The 19,772-nt window shown below is 32.5% G+C and overlaps 2 protein-coding genes and 1 pseudogene across 3 annotated transcripts; 2 read left to right on the forward strand and 1 right to left on the reverse strand.

The window, feature by feature from the left end:
* The first annotated feature begins 675 nt into the window (after window positions 1-675).
* LOC130815767 (putative cysteine-rich repeat secretory protein 7) lies at window positions 676-1,226 on the forward strand. Its single transcript, XM_057682249.1, has 2 exons — window positions 676-1,127; window positions 1,211-1,226. Exons 1-2 carry the CDS (start codon window positions 676-678, stop codon window positions 1,224-1,226), a joined length of 468 nt encoding a protein of 155 aa, XP_057538232.1.
* Window positions 1,227-2,442: 1,216 nt separating this feature from the next.
* LOC130815101 (cysteine-rich receptor-like protein kinase 34) lies at window positions 2,443-3,826 on the forward strand (annotated as a pseudogene).
* On the reverse strand, window positions 3,826-11,028 carry LOC130815096 (cysteine-rich receptor-like protein kinase 44). 2 transcript variants are annotated; one of them, XM_057681445.1, is made up of 8 exons: window positions 10,649-11,028; window positions 8,831-9,417; window positions 6,536-6,679; window positions 6,203-6,321; window positions 5,342-5,552; window positions 4,983-5,220; window positions 4,749-4,899; window positions 3,826-4,656 (listed from the first exon to the last, which is right to left on the reverse strand). In XM_057681445.1, exons 1-8 carry the CDS (start codon window positions 10,891-10,893, stop codon window positions 4,333-4,335), a joined length of 2,019 nt encoding a protein of 672 aa, XP_057537428.1. In that variant the 5' UTR covers window positions 10,894-11,028; the 3' UTR covers window positions 3,826-4,332. The 2 variants fall into 2 exon arrangements, with proteins under 2 accessions (XP_057537428.1, XP_057537429.1); XM_057681446.1 differs by having other exon boundaries at window positions 8,831-9,422; window positions 10,649-10,947.
* Window positions 11,029-19,772: the final 8,744 nt, after the last annotated feature.

The following is a 19,772-nucleotide window of genomic DNA, read 5'->3' on the forward strand; positions in this document are numbered from 1 at the left end:
GTGTCAATGGTAGCAAAACTTAACTATAAAATCTACTGAATCTTAAAAGAAAGAAGATAAGGACAAATAAGATCTTTTCCAACTTAACGGCCAATGTAACGTTTTTAGCCCATTAATGTTATTGTAGATTTAAGTACAACATTACAACGCTATTCTATGGAATTTTTTTTAAGACTTGCTACCACTGGCGTTTCATAAAGTATGTTACTACCATATAAAATATCTTTTTAAAATACTATATACACATTTTTTATAATCCGTATAGCTTTTAGTTTATATTATTTGATAATTTGCAGTCAAACTTTCACAAAATATTTTATTGAGCTACAGATTTCTTCAGCTTAATCTCAAGAAAAGTTAAATAATAGCTTGGTCAAATAGTGGACATCATCGTATTCAACATGTTTGTTCATCATTATCTTCAGTCTTCATTGTAGGATGCTTCTTTGTTCTTGGAAAGTGCTAAAGAAGTATGACTGTAAATCATTTTTTAACTTCTAATTAGAATAATGATAGTGAAAGATTAATTGAATATTAGGATTAGGTTTGAATGATTTTGTTCTCCTTATTTGTTTTGAATTCTTTGATTTGGGTACATAACTAACTTCTGGGTTCCGCATCTTCTCCTCTTAATCTTATTTAAAACATATCATCTAAAAATCTTTGATGATGGAAATGGCTGTTTATAATACAAGAACTATTTATATAATCTGCCTTATAGTATTTTTTCTTAGTCCTGTAATCTCAGAAGACCAAGTTACTTTTATGCACCAGTTCTGTTCAAAGGGGCAGTACGACGATGGAAGTGTATATCAAACCAATCTCAATCATTTATTGGCTAATCTCTCCTCTGAAGCAGCCTCGAAAAAATTCTACAACTCGACTGTGGGCGAGGGTGTTCGTGAAGTGTATGGCCTCTTCCTCTGTAATGGAGACTACACAGCTGAACTTTGCCAAGACTGCATAACTGTAGCAGCAGGGCAAATTCAACAGAAATGTCCAAACGATGTTGACGCCATAGTGTTTTACGGGCAATGTATGCTACGTTATGCAAACCGCTCCATTTTTTCCCTTGAGAATCATTCGTTGTATTTCAATTTCGATTATGGACCGATGGGTTACAAGCAGTTTGATCAGCAATTATCAAGCATGATGATTGACCTCTTTAGTAAAGCTATAAGCGATAATACGTCCCTAGCGTATGCAACAGGAGTGGTCTATGTTAGACAAACCATATCAGGTGTAGGGTATGTCGAGTGTACTCCTGATTAAGCTCGTTTGACTGCAACAGATGCTTGCAAGCGGGACTTAATAGACTTCCAATGAATGGAAGGCAATTAGGAACAACTGTGCAACCAAGTTGCCGATTATCATACTTTTATATTGACGTCAATCAAGGTGAGATTATTACACTTCGTTCCATTGTTGTTATGTATTGGAAACAAACCATACATGTAGAACCTGAATCATACATATTTTTTCGATGCAGCTAAACAAATCTGTTTAACGTATCTTGCTCTTAGCGCTGTTGCTGCAGTGGCGGGGATATTATTCATCCTGAATTTATATATGTGCTTCAGAAAAAGAAAGGCAAGAGGGAAGCCTACTGGTATGCCATATACTGTGTACTTTACAGTTACTCCATGCTAAGAAATTGAAATTCAATGAAATAAGTGAGGGGTTCTGTATTGTCTTTGTTTTCACGTACCATTTCCACTTCACTCCACAAAACTGACATATCAGATCATGAGAGGCTGTTTAGTCTTGATTGATAAATTAATCAAATGAAGCTTCAATTTACGCTTTGAGTGAAACTAGCTACTTTGAGTTATAGTGTTTGCTTTTTACAAAGGAAAATTTGACATTAATAATCCAATCTTTTGCTTGTCCGTTGTGAATAATCCCAACTGTAGATTATTTTTTAATAATCCAATATTTGCCTTTAGTTCGCTGTGAATAATCCAACTTTTGTCTTAGTTTGCTGGCAAGATACCCTATTATTACCTATTATTAATAACATTATTAGTAATATGGTATTTTGTGGGCAAATGTAACGCAAAAATTAGATTATTAGAAAATAATCCGAAGGTGAGATTATTCATAGCATATGGGTGAGAGGTTGAATTATTAATCTCAATTATTCCTTTTCAAATGTTATATACCTTAGTGCAAAAATGCGGTAACGATTGCGGTTATTGTAAGAACAAAATATCGGTCGAAAACATAAGATATCCCTTGAAACAGCCCAAAACATTGTTTTTTATACTTTTACAACCAGGATAAATCGTCTCTTTTTTTAGAAAACATTTACAACATGACAGATGCAATGTGATTCAACATTGTTTTTGCACTATGTATACTAATATGTATCTTCTACAAGTGATGTTTGCATCGGTATGATGGTATGTAATTTGCAGGGCTTAATGCGATTGAGAGTATGGAAAATCTGCACTTACAATTTGATGCTATAAAAGTTGCAACTGACAACTTCTCCTCAGCTAATAAAATAGGTCAAGGTGGATTTGGAGTCATTTAAATGGTATGTTTTCATTTTTGGTTTAGATTGTAAGACCTCTTATATTTAACTTCATTCATGTTCTTATTGTCATTTCGGTATACATGTATGACTGTGTTTTCTCGTCCCGGTAAACTTCAGGGAACACTTCCTGATGGACAACCAATAGCTGTTAAGCGGCTTGCAAGTAGCTCAAAGCAAGGCATTAGGGAATTCAAAAGTGAAGCAAGCTTAGCAGTAAAGCTGCAGCACAAGAATCTCGTCAAACTTTATTGATTCTGCTTGCAAGGAGAGGAAAAAATACTTGTCTACGAGTTCCTTCCAAATAAGAGCCTTGATCGCTTCTTATTTGGTACTACTGACATTGCATCTCAAACTTCTTTTATTTTTTATAAAATCAGGAAACTTGAGAAAATTTCTAAATGCTCATGCTTGTCATGCATGGTTTAAACTTGAAACTGCAGATACAAAGAGGGGAGTCCAATTAAAGTAGGAAACTCGACAAAAGATCATAATGGGAATTGCAAGAGGAAGTTTGTATCTCCATGAAGATTCTCGATTCAGGATTATCCACCGGGATCTCAAGCCTAGCAACATTTTATTGGACGGAGAAATGAACCCCAAAATTTCAGATTTTGGAATGGCAAAGCAGTTTGAGATCGATCAAACTCAAGGAAATACTAGTCGAGTTGCTGGTACATTGTAAGTTGAAAGCTCCCAACCTTCCAATCTCTATATCTCAATCGTTGCTTGTCATGATTTCTTGTGTTTATGTGTTCAGTGAATACATGGCACCCGAGTATGCTTCCACCAGGAATTTCTCAGTGAAGTCAGATGTATTTAGTTTCGGAATCATACTTTTGGAGGTGTTCAGTGGACATAAGAATAATGTATCCGAACCAGGAGAAGATGAGAACTTGCTAGATTATGTGAGTACCGAGTACTATTAATTTTCAATTACGCCCTACTTAAAAAGATCCCCGTTCAAAGTGCTAACAAGTAACATTGCTATTATGCTTCTCCACAGGCATGGAGATCTGGAATGATGGGAATTCTCAAAAGTTGGTGGATGCCAATATTGGAGGATGTTATTCAATCTCTGAAATAAATAGAGCGTCCATATCGGATTATTGTGTGTTCAAGAAGATGCAGCTAGACGTCCAACAATTGCATCAATCTTGTCTACGCTCAGCAGCCAATCCGTAATTCTACCTTCTGTAACAGCCCGTCCTGCTTTTCCATATAGAAGAAACACGCCTTGGGTTTTGAGTGCAAGTAATGTTGTTTTTACTAATGTGCAGGGCAGGTAACTCGGTGACTTTTAGTCCACCCGTTGAGTGTTGGGTCATGCGTCCAATGGCCTTATCGTCTTTTGTATTTGTTTCCATTTTTACTAAGGATGTGTTCACTAATGTGCATGGCAGGTACTGCCGTAACTAGAGGCATTAAAAATGTACTTCCTCTGTCTCTTTTAATTATCAATATTTTCTATTTTCACTTTTGCTACATGTCCTCATTTTCTTTTATTCACAACCTAACATTCTCTCTATTAATACCATCCACACAATAAATGTTTCGCTCACTCCTTATTCTTTATGCAATTCATTCCTGTTGAAATGTGATCTGTATGATAAAAGGTGACATTTATATATATTCTTTATCTTATGTGACTATATTACAATTATATTATAGCAATAGCCTATTTGTACATAATACATACATGTAGTGTGTTTTTTTTTTTTTTTTTTGCTATATATGGAATTTAAAGTTAGCCGGTTGAGGAAATACTTTAAAACCGAAGTGTATACATCGTATTATCATCGAGGTTGGAGCTCTGTAATGGTAACCCCATTAACTGAGTACGGTGAGCTATTAGATTGATCAGTAGCATTCCCTTGTGAAGGGGTAGTCGGAAGTTTAGGATTCTGGGTGAAAAACGCTGGTTGCGAAGGCACATCGAGAGTCATAGAGACGCTACTGAGCATAAGTAAAACGGAAGACATGGTAGGTCTGTCTACCATGTTGTTCTGAACACACAGTAAACCTATGTGTATGCATCTCAGTATTTCAGCACTAGAAGCAGAGGGTAGTACAAGGTCTACTAGATTCCAAGCATTTCCTTCAACCCAATTCTTCCATGCCTATGAAAACAAATATCATATATTGTTCAGAAAAGGTTTATTTGATTTGTGTTGCAATAAAATGATGGGTGAGTATTAAGGATTACACTCACAAAAGTTAGCAGATTATCTGAAGTTTCTGCAGCTCTGAAAGAGCTAATCCTTTGCCCGCTCACAATCTCCAAAACAAGCACACCGAAGCTAAATACATCCGATTTCAACGAAACTTGACCTTGAGCCAGATACTCTGGTGGCATATATCCGCTGCAAGAAACCATTAATGTCGTTTCTTAAAGAAGGATGTAAAGAAAAGAGGTGAGCGATGATCATAAGGTTATAATACTTACTGGGTGCCAACGACTTTGCTAGTCACCGCTTGTGATTGATCGATCTTAAACAACTTTGCTGTACCGAAATCTGCAATCTTTGGATTAAAATCTGCATCTAGCAGAACATTAGCAGCTTTGAGATCACGATGAATAATCCTCAGTCTAGAATCTTCGTGAAGGTACAGGACTCCCCTTGCAACACCATTTATAATTTTATAACGTGTTTCCCAGTTCATAGATGCGCGGTGCATTGGATCTGGATTCATGTACTTGTTTAGATGTCTGCTTTAAAAACTAACTACTATAGAATCATCCGTTTGACAAATTAAGTATGCGGTAAAATTTGTTGTGAGGAATAACGTAGATCGACTACTAACCGAAAAGGAAATTGTCGAGGCTTCTATTGATCACGAATTCATATATAAGTAGCATTTCTTCTTCTTCCAAGCAGAATCCTAAAAGTCTCACCAGATTTCTATGATGAAGCTTGGCAAGGGTCAAAATTTCATTTTTGAACTGTGCATCCCCCAGAATAGCATTCCTTTCAAACCTCTTCACTGCTATTTCTTGCCCATCAGGCAGCTTCCCCTAATTTGAATTAAAAAAACATGTAGTACGTTCTTATACGTTTGTTTATATTATTATCATATAAAATCAAAAAACAATTCAATCCCAATGTAACAGTAAATAGATGATTATACATAACTACTATGATAACAAAAATTAGTTGATATTAGAAAGAATTAAGTTTACTAAAGGTTTTCAGCTTTTTGGAGTATATTATATTATAAGATAGTTAACATCTTAATAAGTTTTCATTATCTGTCATTAAATGATTTCCACTTAGATTCCCGCTCAGATAGAGTTTAAAGGGATTATCTCATTGTGTGTGCAATTTTACCATTGTGGATTAATCCTTAATAGCAAATATTATCCACAACTTGACAGATGAGAAGTGCAGATGTTAATAAGTTATTTTATTAAATTCAGTTATAACACGAAACTAAAAACACACATTTGTTGTATAAGGGGGTTTGGGTTTTACAATGAGATAGGCTCCATACATGGGTTAAATAGTTCAAATTTGACAATATAGGCTCTTTGTTTTGATACTATCTAACTTAAAAATAGTCTTTCACGAGAATAATTGTACAAAAAACTACTACATAAATCTTTGAACCCTTGATATGACTACGAATTTGCATAGTAGAATTTAAAAATAAAATAGAGGTGGTTACCTTGTATACAGTTCCGGATGCACCTTCTCCAAGCTTATTTTCATCAGCAAAGTTATCAGTGGCTACCTTAATTGTCCCAACACTAAATTGCAAGGACTGAAGAGCTTCCATTTCTTCTTCTGTTAATCATATATATGAACAATATTAAATTAATAATTTAACTGCATTTGCAGCCATGCATTCAGGTGAAAAAATAACATAGTATCTAAGAAAAATTATCACAGTTGTATATTCTATTTTCATAAAAGAAAATAGTAACAGAATAAAAAAAGGGGGACTGAAAAATTATAGTACTACTAATTTTTAATATACCAAATTAGTAGCATATCTTACTGCTAAATGATTTTGAAAATGTTCCCTGTTTTCTCTTGCTTAGTAGAATGAATATGGCAGCTATGATGATGATGATAAGTACCAATGACCCCACAATTGGAGCCACAATAACAGCGGCTTTATTCGACTTCCTGCTCTTTACATCTACATAAACAGCACACAAAACAATTCAATGATTCATGTTTTTAAAGTATAGGCCATCTATGATATTCTAATAATTTATTTAAGCAACCAACTAAATTAAAACTTTAGAGCTCGAAAATACTTCAGTGAAACAAGATTCCACATCGATAAAATAGTGGGTTGTTGACTTATGTATATATTGGGTGAGCTAACCTTCCTACTACCATATGGTTTAGCAAAAAACAATGAACCTCACCAAGTGTATGTGCAAATCAAAGCTCTTGATCCGTGGGTTTGTCGGCCCGAGCCCACAGGTGTCCCGTGTCCACACAAGTGGACCACGGTAAAAGTATGTGACGAATTGTCACGTTCTAATATTTCAATTTCATACTAGGGCCTTGGATGCAACAATTCAGCCTCAAACTTGTGGCTTAACGGCTAAATATTCTAATTAAAAGCAAGGGGGAATAAAAGTTGAACACATGAATTTTTGTCAAGTTTGATATCTTGTCAAAAATCAAACCAATCAAAAGATAAAATTGACTATTATATAACTTTAGAACATATTATATATTCTATTTTTAGAATATTTAATATTAGCGACTCAATAACAAATAATTATATATATATATATATATATATATATATATATATATATATATATATATATATATATATATATATATATATATATATATATATATATAAGGGATCCATTGAGAATGGGTTGAAAATGAGAAGGGTAAAAAGGACTCTACACCCTTGATTTCACTAAAATAAAAAAAATCTCTGGTCACGATTGAGCCAAAAACTCATAATTGTATACACAGAAAGGTAACTATGAAATATTTGTTAAAATGTTCTTAGTTTATAACATAGTATCCTTTTTTGTATATATAGTAACCAAACAAAATCAAATAAAAATCCTTCTCACGCTTCTCATTTTAAATACTTCTTATTTGATCCTACATTTATATAAGAGGAAGTTTAATATATATATATATATATATATATATATATATATATATATATATATATATATATATATATATATATATATATATATGATTAAGAGGAAGTTTAATCGAATATATTAGTAATTACTCCCTTTGTTTCCTAATGTTCTTCCCATTTACTTTTTGCACAGTTTTTAAAGTAAATTTTGAGTCTTAATTCTCTAAATACGTATCATAAAAAATTATAAAAAATATATAATAAAAAAGTATATTTTAAGACGAATCTAACAAGATCTTACATGAATATATTTTATCATTTATAAATGTCTTAAAATTTTTAATTAAATTTCTCTCTTCAAAATAATATATTTTAAAAGAGAAAAACATTAGAAAACAGATGGCGTACTAGAAAATTATTCAAAGTATTCACACTGAAACTCATCTTCGGTAAATAATTTATACATCAACAAAGATATTAATATTGAAAAAACGAAATTCAATAAACCAAAATTAAGCTCAATTAATTGGTTACCTTAAATAGATAATACTCCCTCCAATTGAGCACTAATGTGCTATTTGCTTTTTGGATACTATTTATCTCTTACTCTTAATTTGTATTGTATTATTAATCTATAAGTTAAAACATAGTCAAGTGGGATCTTATTTGATTCGTTTCGTTGCAAGAATTATTCATATCAACTTTTCATAATTTTTAATTATGCATAATTAGAGATATTAAGAATTGAATAAGTACATTGGGTAAAATGTGTAAAGCAAATGAGACATTATAGTGAATTGGAGAGAGTATATACTTAAACAAAAAAAAATGGAGATTTGACATATTTTAATTATTTTTTTGTAATATTTGACGAGACATACTAGCATGTCAGAGAAGCTAAGATATAATCAATTAATATTTTAAGTTAATTAGATACTTCATCTGTTCCAAATTAGTTGCAACATATGCTTTTTCATGCAGTTTAATACACTAATTTAATCCTTAATATTTCAAATTATACAAAATAAAAAATTATAAAAATTTTATATTAATAATCTTTGTAGTGAAAAAAAATCATATAAGATCATACTTAACTATATTTTAACCTAACGCAAATTAAAAGTGATAAATGGATAGTGTAATAATCCTATATGTTGCAAGTAATATGGAATGGAGGAAACATAATTTTGAAAATGAAGTTCATATAAAAATCTTTACCTTGATGAGTGTGGGAAGCCGATGACTGTGGTAACTGCGGTGGCTGTGTGGGTGGTTGAGCTACATAAGTAACATTATCATAAAAATGATAGAGCTCATACCGAATATTGCAGCTCGGGGCAACAACCCTTCCTCCTTCAGCCATAAACAATGACCCTTTTTTATTAACATAGATAAAATATCTTGAGAACGTATTATTAATCAACCTTTGAACACACGTACTACAATTAACCATAGACAAGTCAGGACTGCACTGAACAAGACCGTACAAACTCTGATTGGAATTAATATTAAGCTTTCCTGTAGCAAATTTCGTTTCAGAATCACCCAAAGAAGCCTGATTCTTCAAATGGTACATCAATTTAGTAAGAGTACTGTTAAAGTTGGGCATGTTGGTAACATTTCCATCAAAACGAAGCGTGTATTGTGGCTGATCGGTAAGAACATGAAAAGCAGAGTAATTAGTGTAATATAATAGGCAGTCTTCAAAGTAACCAAATGCATCTTTTGTATTGGGGCAAATCGTCGGGAGAGTAGCAACCGAGGACTGGACACATGACCGGCACGAATCCACAGTAACATCGGACCTGCACTGTCGTCAGTCGTGGATTAAGAAAATTTTGATAGAAATTTTGAAAAATTACCTAGAATAATCCAACTTATTTACGATTATTCTACAATAACCTCAATTATTGATTAACCATCAATAATCTCAACTTTGACGGCTATTTTACAAAGAGTAAACCCCGTAACCGAATGACTTGCTATAGCAAGTTTTATGTTTTTTTTAAAAAGATAAATTAAAATAAAATGTCAAAAAATATGTTAGAAAAATATTAATGAAAATTTATGATTTTGTTATTATTTTAGAATTTTTTATGTAAATTTTAAATTTTTTTTTTTAATTTTAAATTAATTTTCAGATTATTTTTTTTTTTGAATTACCTACTATAGCAAGTCATTGGGTTTATTCATGGTTAATCAATAAGTAGGATTATTGTAGGAAAATTATAAAAAGTTTGGATTATTCTAGGTAATTTTTTCTAGAAATTTTACACAATTTCAAAAACAATACTGTAAAATCTTATGATAAAATACTTCTATAAGCCCTCCGTTCATTTTAGTTATCTCTATTAGACTGTTTTATTTGTTGTTTCCTTTAAAATCTTTTTATTCATATTACAAATTTTTGAACATAATTAATCTTGTTCATCCTTATTTTAATATTTTAATAATGTTTATAGTTTTTTATATTTTCTATTAACTTCATTTTAACATTTTTATATTGTTTATGGTGGATTTCGAACTTTATTAAAATATTTTGTTAATAGGTATGGTCCCCTTATTTTTTCAGTAACTTTATTTTAATATTTTTTAACATTCATGGTTATTATATTTACTTACTCAAATTTAAAACTTACTTCGTTTTAATATTCTTGCTAGAGAATGGTTGTAGACACTATTCATCGTTCAATCTTAATTTATATATTGCGGCTAATGTATTATATATTGCGGCTAATGTATAAGAAAAAATATAATCAAGTAGAATCTTGTGTGAATCGTCTAATCACATACTTTCATAATATTAACTTATAATTTTTGGACGGGCATAATTCAATATATAAATGATTAACGAATCATTAAATTGCATAAAAAATCAAATAAAACAAGTATAATAATGCAAAAGAAATATTAAAAAATATATTCACCGTCTAAAAATTTATAATTTTCTTAAGTTTTATAAATATTTCTCGTGAGAACAACTAAAAAGAGTACAAATTAATTAAATGGGAGAATTGAGTTGGGGACGGGAATTACCTGCAGAGTGCCATGGCTTCGACTTTGTCGGGTTGTTTGCCAGAAGTGAAGTTGTAATAGCCGTACTTGATTTGAGTGTCTGAAGACATAGAATTCAGAGTTGTGTTGAGATTTGTTTGGTAAGTGTGGAAATTTGTGTCGCTTTCTCCACATAATTTGTACTTGAATTCGAATTGGGCTGATGTTTTTGGGATAATGGAAATGAGAAGAACAGCTAAAAAGGAGAGTAATTTGGTTAAGTTCATGTTTATTTTGATACCGATAATTGGTAATGGTGAAAAAGTGGAGTATTGCAAGAGATAAGAGTTATATTTGGACAGGGAAACTAAATAACAGGATTATTAAACAGATTTTTTGAGAAAATCATAATGTGGATGAAGTTTCACTATTTTAATGGAAGACTTACTTTAAAAAGAGGTAGGGCTATTGGTCAACCATTAACAATACTCCATTCTCCACTAAGTAACTTCCCTAGTGCATCGGTGCATGCGTATAGTTGGTAGTGGTACGGGTTGAATTTTACATCCATATGTATCTAATCAATATTTGGTTTACAAAAATATATAAAAAAAATTAAAAAGTTTGCTTTTAATTGAAGTTCAACAAATATATCGGTCAGGTTTCAGAAAAGTTATTTTTGAATCGAGTTATTTTTAGGTTAGATCATATTTGGTTTAGGTTGAGTTCGAGTTGATCAACGTAACCAATAAAGTCATCAAATATTTTTTAAATGGTCGTTGCAATTTTTCCAATTAGCATACATATATAATGAAAATTTTTCTACTAATTAAAAGTATAAATTTTATGATTTTAAGGCTTCAAAAAAAAATAATGATTTAAAATACAAAATTTACTTAAAATCATAATGTGGATGAAGTTTCACTATTTTAATGGAAGACTTATTTTAAAAAGAGGTAGGGCTATTGGTCAACCATTAACAATCCCAATCCTTAAAGTTCGCCACCCGTTTTCATTTTTTCGCCACCCCCCTCCCCCCTAAAATTACGTATTTGCCCCTGTAGTTTAAAAAATTACAAAAATGCCACTCCTTACAAATTTCTTATTTATAATAATAATAATAATAATAATAATAATAATAATAATAACAACAATAATAAAATTAAATAATAATAATAAATAAAATTAATAATAATAATAACAGTAATAATAATAATAATAATAATAATAATAATAATAATAATAATAATAATAAAAACAACAATAATAAAATTAAATAATAATAATTATTATTCAAAAAACAAAACAAAAAAAAAAAGTTGAGTCGCCCAAAATTGGGCGACTGAACCATGGTCGAGTCGCCCAGATCTGGGCAACTGGACCATGGTGGAGTCGCCCAATTTTGGGCGACTCAATTTTTTTTTTTTTTTCTTTTTGGAAAATAATAATAATAATAATAATAGTAATATTAATACTAATAATAATAATTTATAGATTAATGTGGTCTATTAACTCAGTTGGTTAGAGCGTTGTACTAATAACGTGAAGGTCACAGATTCGAGACCTGAACAAGCCATTATTTAATAATTATTAATTTTTTATTATAAATATGATAAAAAATTAATAACTATTAAATAATGACTTGTGCAGGTCTCGAACCTGTGACCTTCACATTAATAGTACAACGCTCTAACCAACTGAGCTAATAGACCACATTAATCTATAAATTATTATTATTAGTATTAATATTATTATTATTATTATTATTATTATCCAAAAAAGAAAAAAAAAATTGAGTCGCCCAAAATTGGGCGACTGAACCATGGTCGAGTCGCCCAGATCTGGGCGACTGAACCATGGTCGAGTCGCCCAGATCTGGGCGACTCGACCATGGTTCAGTCGCCCAATTTTGGGCGACTCAATTTTTTTTTTTTTTGAATAATAATTATTATTATTTAATTTTATTATTGTTGTTTTTATTATTATTATTATTATAAATAAAAAATTTGAAATGAGTGGCAAAATTGTAATTTTTAAAAAATCAGGGGCAAATTTGCAATTTCATTTGGAGGAGGTGGCGAAAAAATAAAAAGGGTGGCGAAGTTTAGCAACACCCTTAACAATAGTCCATTCCCCACTAAGTAAGTTGCCTAGTGCATCTGTGCGTATAGTTGGTAGTTGTACGAGTTGAATTTTACATCCATATGTATCTAATCATTATTTGGTTTACAAAAATATATAAAAAAAATTAAAAAAAAATTTTTTAATTGAAGTTCAACAAATATATCGGTCAGGTTTCAGAAAAATTATTTTCGAATCGAGTTATTTTTAGGTTAGATTATATTTGGTTTAGGTTGAGTTCGAGTTGATCAAAATTTTCAAGTTAAGATTACAGACTTACAGTTCAATTTGTTAAAAGAGAAAGTAGGAACCCAGAGAGCAGAACAATTGGATATGTTATTCAAACATAATCAGCATATTACAATTACAATTTACAATACAAAACCCATGAAAGGAAGGAATATATATAATACATGACAAGAAAGGAGAGGGATAAAAAAGGAATTATGTAATATGTTCATGGACATAAGTAGTATTCTTAACACCCCCCCTCAATCTAGGCTGAGATATCATGCCAAGATTGGTCATGAGTTTGTTGAATTGGTGTGAGGGAAGAATTTTAGTGAATATGTCAGCGATCTGAGAAGAAGTGGGAAGATAGGTTAGTTGAATGAGACCTTCCATTACTTTTTCTCTTGTGAAATGACAATCTATAGCAATGTGTTTGGTTCTTTCATGAAAAACGGGGTTCTTGGCTATGTGGATGGCAGATTGATTATCACAGTGGAGAGTGACAGGTTCAAGAACAGGGAGGTTAAGATCTTTTAGCAGGCGAACCATCCATGTAATTTCAGCAGATGCGTTTGCCATAGCTTTGTATTCAGCTTCTGCAAAGGATCTTGATACAGTGGCTTGTTTCTTGGATTTCCATGAAATAGGAGATTTGCCAAGTTGTAAGATGTAGCCAGATATAGATTTTCTTGAATCAGGGCATGATGCCCAGTCAGAGTCACAAAAAGCTTGTAAGGTGAGTTTGTCAGCTCCATTCATGAGAATACCTTGTCCAGAAGTATGAGCAATATAGCCAAGAGTGTGATGAAGAGCTTGAACAGAGTAGGCCAGGTCAGGTTTGGTATTAGTGAGGAAATTCAACTTTCCCACTATGCTTCTATAATAGAGAGGGTCAGCAAGGATGATTCCTTCAGTGGAGCTTAACTTCATGTTTTGAGGTAAGGGAGTGGCAGCAGCTTTGAAATCTTTTAAGGCACTGGCTTGGAGAATGTCCTTGGTGTATTTATGCTGTGTGAGAATGATGCCTTGTGGAACATAGGATACTTCAATGCCAAGGAAATACTGCAATCTTCCTAGGTCTTTGATACTGAAAACTTTATGTAGATGATCTTTAAGCTGGGTAATAACTTTGGGGTCGTTACCTGTGAAAATAATGTCATCCAACATAAACAGCAACTATAGTTAGGGAAGAATCAGTGGTATTGATAAACAAAGAGTAATCATTTTTGGACTGTTTAAATCCTTGGAGGAGTAATTCATTGTGGAGTTTAGCAAACCATTGTCTTGATGATTGTTTTAACCCATATAGAGATTTGTGTAATTTACACACTTTGTTGTTAGGATTAGGAATACCTGTTGGCAGCTTCATATACACTTCCTCATGAAGGTCTCCATGTAAAAACGCATTATTTACATCAAGTTGAGAAAGAAACCAACCTTTAGTAGCAGCAACAGCAATAATAGTTCTTATAGTAGAGAATTTGACAACAGGAGAAAATGTCTCCTCATAGTCTACACCATGAGTTTGTGTGTAACCTCTTGCAACTAACCTGGCTTTGAAGCGTTCAATGCTTCCATCAGCGTTGAGTTTGATTTTATAGACCCATTTACATCCAATTGGCTTCTTTCCTTGTGGAAGATCAACTAAGGACCAAGTGTTGTTGGCTTTCAGGGCTGTGATTTCAGTATTCATAGCCTGTATCCACCTTTTATCTTTACATGCTTGTTTATATGTAGTGGGTTCAATGAATTGGGATGAATCATAAACAATGGACTTACTGTTAGTGGGAATGTTGTCCAAGGTAACCAGATTACACCAATGTTGATTAGAAATATCAGAAATTATATTAGAACACACATAATCATTTAAGTATGATGGGGGATGGGAGATTCTAGTAGAGGTCCTGGGGGGAATATGTGTATTGCTGTCAATAGTAGGTTGGTTGCTTGGTTGATCAGTGTTGAGAGGTATGAGATTTGGAGAGCCTGAGGTGGGTGTTTGTAAGGGAGGAATGGAATAGGTTGGGTAGGGATCATCAGTGAGATAGTGGAGAGATTGAGGTTGTGTTGTGTCAGCAGGAAGGAAGAATTGAAAGGGTGGTTTCGAATTGTTGGTGCTGAATTGGTGATGATAAGGAAAATGCTTTTCATGGAAGATAACATCTCTGCTAACAAAAACTTTGTGATTGAGTAAATTTAAAACTTTGTAACCTTTCTATGTGAGAGAATATCCCAAGAAAACACAAGCATCAGCCCTGGAATCAAATTTTGTTCTGTGGACCTTAGATGTGGAGACAAAGCATAGACATCCAAAGGTTCTGAGGTGATCAAGCACAGGAGGGGATTGATGTAATAATTCATAAGGTGATTTGTGTTTAAGAACAGATAGAGGCATTCTATTTATTAGATATGTTGCACACAGTAAACATTCGCCCCAAAAGGTTGGAGGTAAGTTAGCTTGAAAAGATAAAGCTCTAGCTGTGTTTAAAAGGTGTCTGTGCTTACGTTCAACAACACCATTTTGTTGTGGAGTATTGATGCAGCTAGTATGGTGAGTGATTCCTTTAGTATAATAAAAATCTTTAATGGGACCTTCACACAATTCTTTGGCATTATCTGTTCTTATAATTTGAACATTGCTTTGAAATTGATTTTCAATGTATGCTATGAACTTTTGTAAAACATTAACAGAATCAGATTTATATTGAAGTAAATGAATCCATGTATATCTAGTAAAGTCATCAACTATAGTGATGAAAAAATTACAGTTGCTTGGGGTAGCATGTTTATATGGTCCCCATACATCAATATGTAGTAAATGAAAGGGTTTAGTACTTTTTATTTCACTAGTAGGAAAGGATAATCTGCATTGTTTGGATGCAGGGCATATTTGACAGATAGTGTCAATGTATTTTGGTTTATTTTTAAAGAAAGGAAGAACATGAGAGAGCTTGGAAAAAGGAAGGTGACCCATTCTTAAGTGCCAGAGTTTAGCTTGTTGTGTGTAGATGCTTGAAGAAGAGGTGACATTGCCAGCAGAAGGAATAGGAGGAGTGGGCTGTTGTGAATTACTGGAGAAAACTTCTTTAGCATAGTAAAGGCCAGATTTCAATTTACCAAGAACTATCTTCTTAGGAAGGGTAGGACCCTGTAAAAAACAATTTTGATTATTAAAAGTGATGTTACAATTCAGGTTTTGGCAAAGTTTATGGACGGAGATGAGGTTGAAATGAAAATCTGGAACATATAAGACGTCTTTTAATTGAAGATGTTTTGTTAAAAAAATAGTGCCAATGTGTGTGACTTGGATTTTTGTTCCATTAGGAATGGTGATGAAAGTGTGTTGATTCTCAATGTTTTTGTATGTGTGGAACATTTGGAGGTTAGAACAAAAGTGATCAGTAGCGCCACTATCAATAATCCAATCAGTTTCAATGTGAGATAAAAGACAAATGTTACCTGCAAGGAAGGCAGTGTGTAGGCTTTGATCAGGAGATTGCTGTGGTGTGGAAAGAGCATCAGAATTTTGTTTTTCAAGGAGATTGAGGAGCTGGGAGTATTGTTCTTGAGTAAAGTTTGTATGCATCATATCAGTAGATCTTGAAGGAGTAGAGGACTCTTCTTGTATGTCAAGTTGGGAATGATGAGCAAACTTCTTTTGGTTTTGAGTCCTGTAATCTTTAGGATATCCATGAAGCTTGTAGCATCTATCAATGGTGTGTCCAGGACAGTGGCAATGGACTCAATGTAAAGTAGAAGTCTTTGTGGTTGTTCCTTTGTATGTAGGTAGGATGCCTTTGTGAGAGATGTGTCTACCTTTGTTGAGATAGGATCTATTTGGGGGAAATTGGTTTGGTGAAAGTCTGTCAGCAGTAAAAGCAAGAGGTTCAGAGTGAGTTTTATTCTGTGTGAGGGTGGTGTGGTGTTGCTCTTGTAAGACCATCTTGTATGCTTCTGTGATAGTGGGCAAAGGATGCATCATAATGATATTACTACGAATTTGTCTGTATTCATCCTTTAACTTCATCAGAAATTGCATAAGGCGTTGTTCATGGAGAACCTTAAGGAATTTGGATGTTAGGTTGTAAGTACAGTGGAGGCATTCACAACTAGGCAAAGGGCTGACCTCATCTAATTCATCCCACAGAACTTTGATTTTGGCATAGAAAACAACTATATCATCATTATCTTGTTGTATAGTGGCTATTTCTTCTTGGATAGCAAAGAGTTGTGTAGAACTAGTATGGCCATATCGTTCTTCAAGATTTTGCCACATTTCTTGAGCAGTCTTGAAGAAGAAAACACTTTTGGCAATAATAGGACTTAAAGACTTAAGAATCCATCCTCTTACCATATCATTACAGCGAATCCAGGCTTGATATGTAGGGGCAGTGGGTGATGGTTTGTATGAGGATCCATCAACAAAGCACATTTTATTTTTAGTAGAAAGACCAATAATCATAGAAGATTTCCAGGTGATGAAGTTTTGCCCGTCGAATTTTTCAGAGACGAAGGATTGGGCGGTGGTGTCGGAAGGATGGATGTAAAAAACAGTGCTCGGATCAGTGGTGAGATCAATGATTCGAGAATTGAAATTGTTGGATGTGAAATCGTTGATAGAATCAGCAGACATGATGAGGAAGAAAGAGGAAAAACAGAAGAAAAATTAGGGTTGGGAAAAATGAAAAAAAAAAAACGAAGATAGGATGAAAGAACAGCAATAGGAACAATAACAAACCAGAAACCCAAATCCAAATCGAAACGAAACAACAGCAATAGGATGAAAAAATTATTGGTCATGCAATAGGAAAAAACGAAAAGCAAAAAAATCGAAAACCAGAAAATCAACCACAAAACGAAAGAAAAAGAACAGCAATGAAACGAAAAAGGAAGAATCAAATCCAAATCCAAGATGAAAAATCGAAAAAAAAAACAGGATGAATAACAAACAATATTAATAAAGAACAGAAATTCAAGAATCATAACAAAAAAAAACGAGAAAAAATGGTGAGGAGCAGAGAAGAAGACTTTCCTGAGAAAAACTAGAAGAGGAAAAAAGAAAAACAGCTACAATGGTGAGGAGCAGAGAGAGGAAGGAATCAAAATGGTAATGGGACAAAGGGGAAAAAAATGGATCGTTCCATCTGATACCATGTTAAAAGAGAAAGTAGGAACCCAGAGAGCAGAACAATTGGATATGTTATTCAAACATAATCAGCATATTACAATTACAATTTACAATACAAAACCCATGAAAGGAAGGAATATATATAATACATGACAAGAAAGGAGAGGGATAAAAAAGGAATTATGTAATATGTTCATGGACATAAGTAGTATTCTTAACACAATTAAACCTAATTTTTTCTATATTTTGGCAAAAAAAACATATAACGGTCAAAAGCATATTTTTATATTTATTAATCATATAGAGAGGACAAGACAAAAACAAAAGGGTTAATTAATGAATATTATATACTACTAGTTGATATAAGATGCTTCCACATTGTTAACGTGGTTATTCGCAAAATACAAATATAAATATCATTTATAACTTTGGATTCGATTCCTATAAATAAAGTTTCAATCCCCTTTACTAACTCATATTTATAAATTTTACAATAATGTTTCACTAGATAACCTATGAATGGCTATATAAAGTAAAGGTTGAAGTTGCAGATATATATTAGGGATAAAAAAAAGAGATGTCTTTATTGATTTTAGAATATATAATATATACTGATATTTCATTTAAATAATTTCTTTTTACTAAATTTTACTTTAGCTGTAAAATGAGAGGAGGATAGTTAATTTAATTTTAGCGTCTTCATTTTAATTTCTTAATAACAATAGTGGCAAATTTTTATTTAGAAAATGATGAAATGTATGTTTTTCAATTCATTCTTTTCACTTTTGGGATGTCAAAATTTTATTGTTACTAAATTAATTGTTGTGCGACAGCAGAAGCAAGTTCGGTGAACAATAATGAAACAATAAGAAAATTCAATGCAAAATAAGAAATTGACACGAGAGATTTAACGTGGTTCACTATCAATGTGATAGCTACATCCACCGACACCAAGATCAAATAATTTCACTATAATCGCAAAGAATTACAAGATAAATCTTAATCACACTCACAAATTAATGGCTCTCTTGTGATCTCTCTCAATTTTTGTCAATCATCATCTATTAATCCTAAAATGGGAGTTTATATACTAATGCCCAATAAAAAGAAGTTATTACATAATAAACACAAAGTAACCGTCCCAAAAGACACCTCCCGTGAAAAGAAACCGCCATTTTGCGAGCCGTGTACAATTACGCGAGCCGCGAAATGGAGACAGAACGCACTCCGCGCCCCGCGGATGAGGCAGCAGCTTCTCCGCGCCCCGCGGACCTCCTCTTTGACCCATACTCATCTTCTTCAATGGTGCTTGCTAGTTTGAGTCACCATTAACAACATTAATATAGTTACCAAAAAGTTTGGTGAGAGTACACTGTGAGACTGGAGACATCAACCTCCAATGCGAAGATATTTGTCTTAATAGTTCACACTCAAAACATATATATATATATATATATATATATATATATATATATATATATATATATATATATATATATATATATATATATATATATTTCTATTACTTTCTAAATGTGAAAATACACAATCTTACAAATGTTAGAATTAATAATGAGTTTATATATGACATTATAAAAATTCAAAGCATAACATTAAATGAAATTATGTAAACATATAGGGGAGAAATCATCAACTTTTCAAGTGAACTCTCCAAAATACTACCAC

Source organism: Amaranthus tricolor, chromosome 6 (assembly GCF_026212465.1).
Source record: "Amaranthus tricolor cultivar Red isolate AtriRed21 chromosome 6, ASM2621246v1, whole genome shotgun sequence".
Taxonomy (NCBI): Eukaryota; Viridiplantae; Streptophyta; class Magnoliopsida; order Caryophyllales; family Amaranthaceae; genus Amaranthus; species Amaranthus tricolor.

Excerpts from the sequence above, each read along its gene's own strand:
- LOC130815767 (XM_057682249.1), top strand. The coding sequence starts at position 676 with ATGGCTGTTTATAATACAAGAACTATTTATATAATCTGCCTTATAGTA.
- LOC130815096 (XM_057681445.1), bottom strand. The coding sequence starts at position 10,893 with ATGAACTTAACCAAATTACTCTCCTTTTTAGCTGTTCTTCTCATTTCC. Across the intron at positions 5,221-5,341 it reads CCTCGACAATTTCCTTTTCG|ATCCAATGCACCGCGCATCT; the intron begins GTTAGTAGTCGA and ends ACATGAATCCAG. Across the intron at positions 4,657-4,748 it reads CAGATAATCTGCTAACTTTT|GCATGGAAGAATTGGGTTGA; the intron begins GTGAGTGTAATC and ends TTGTTTTCATAG.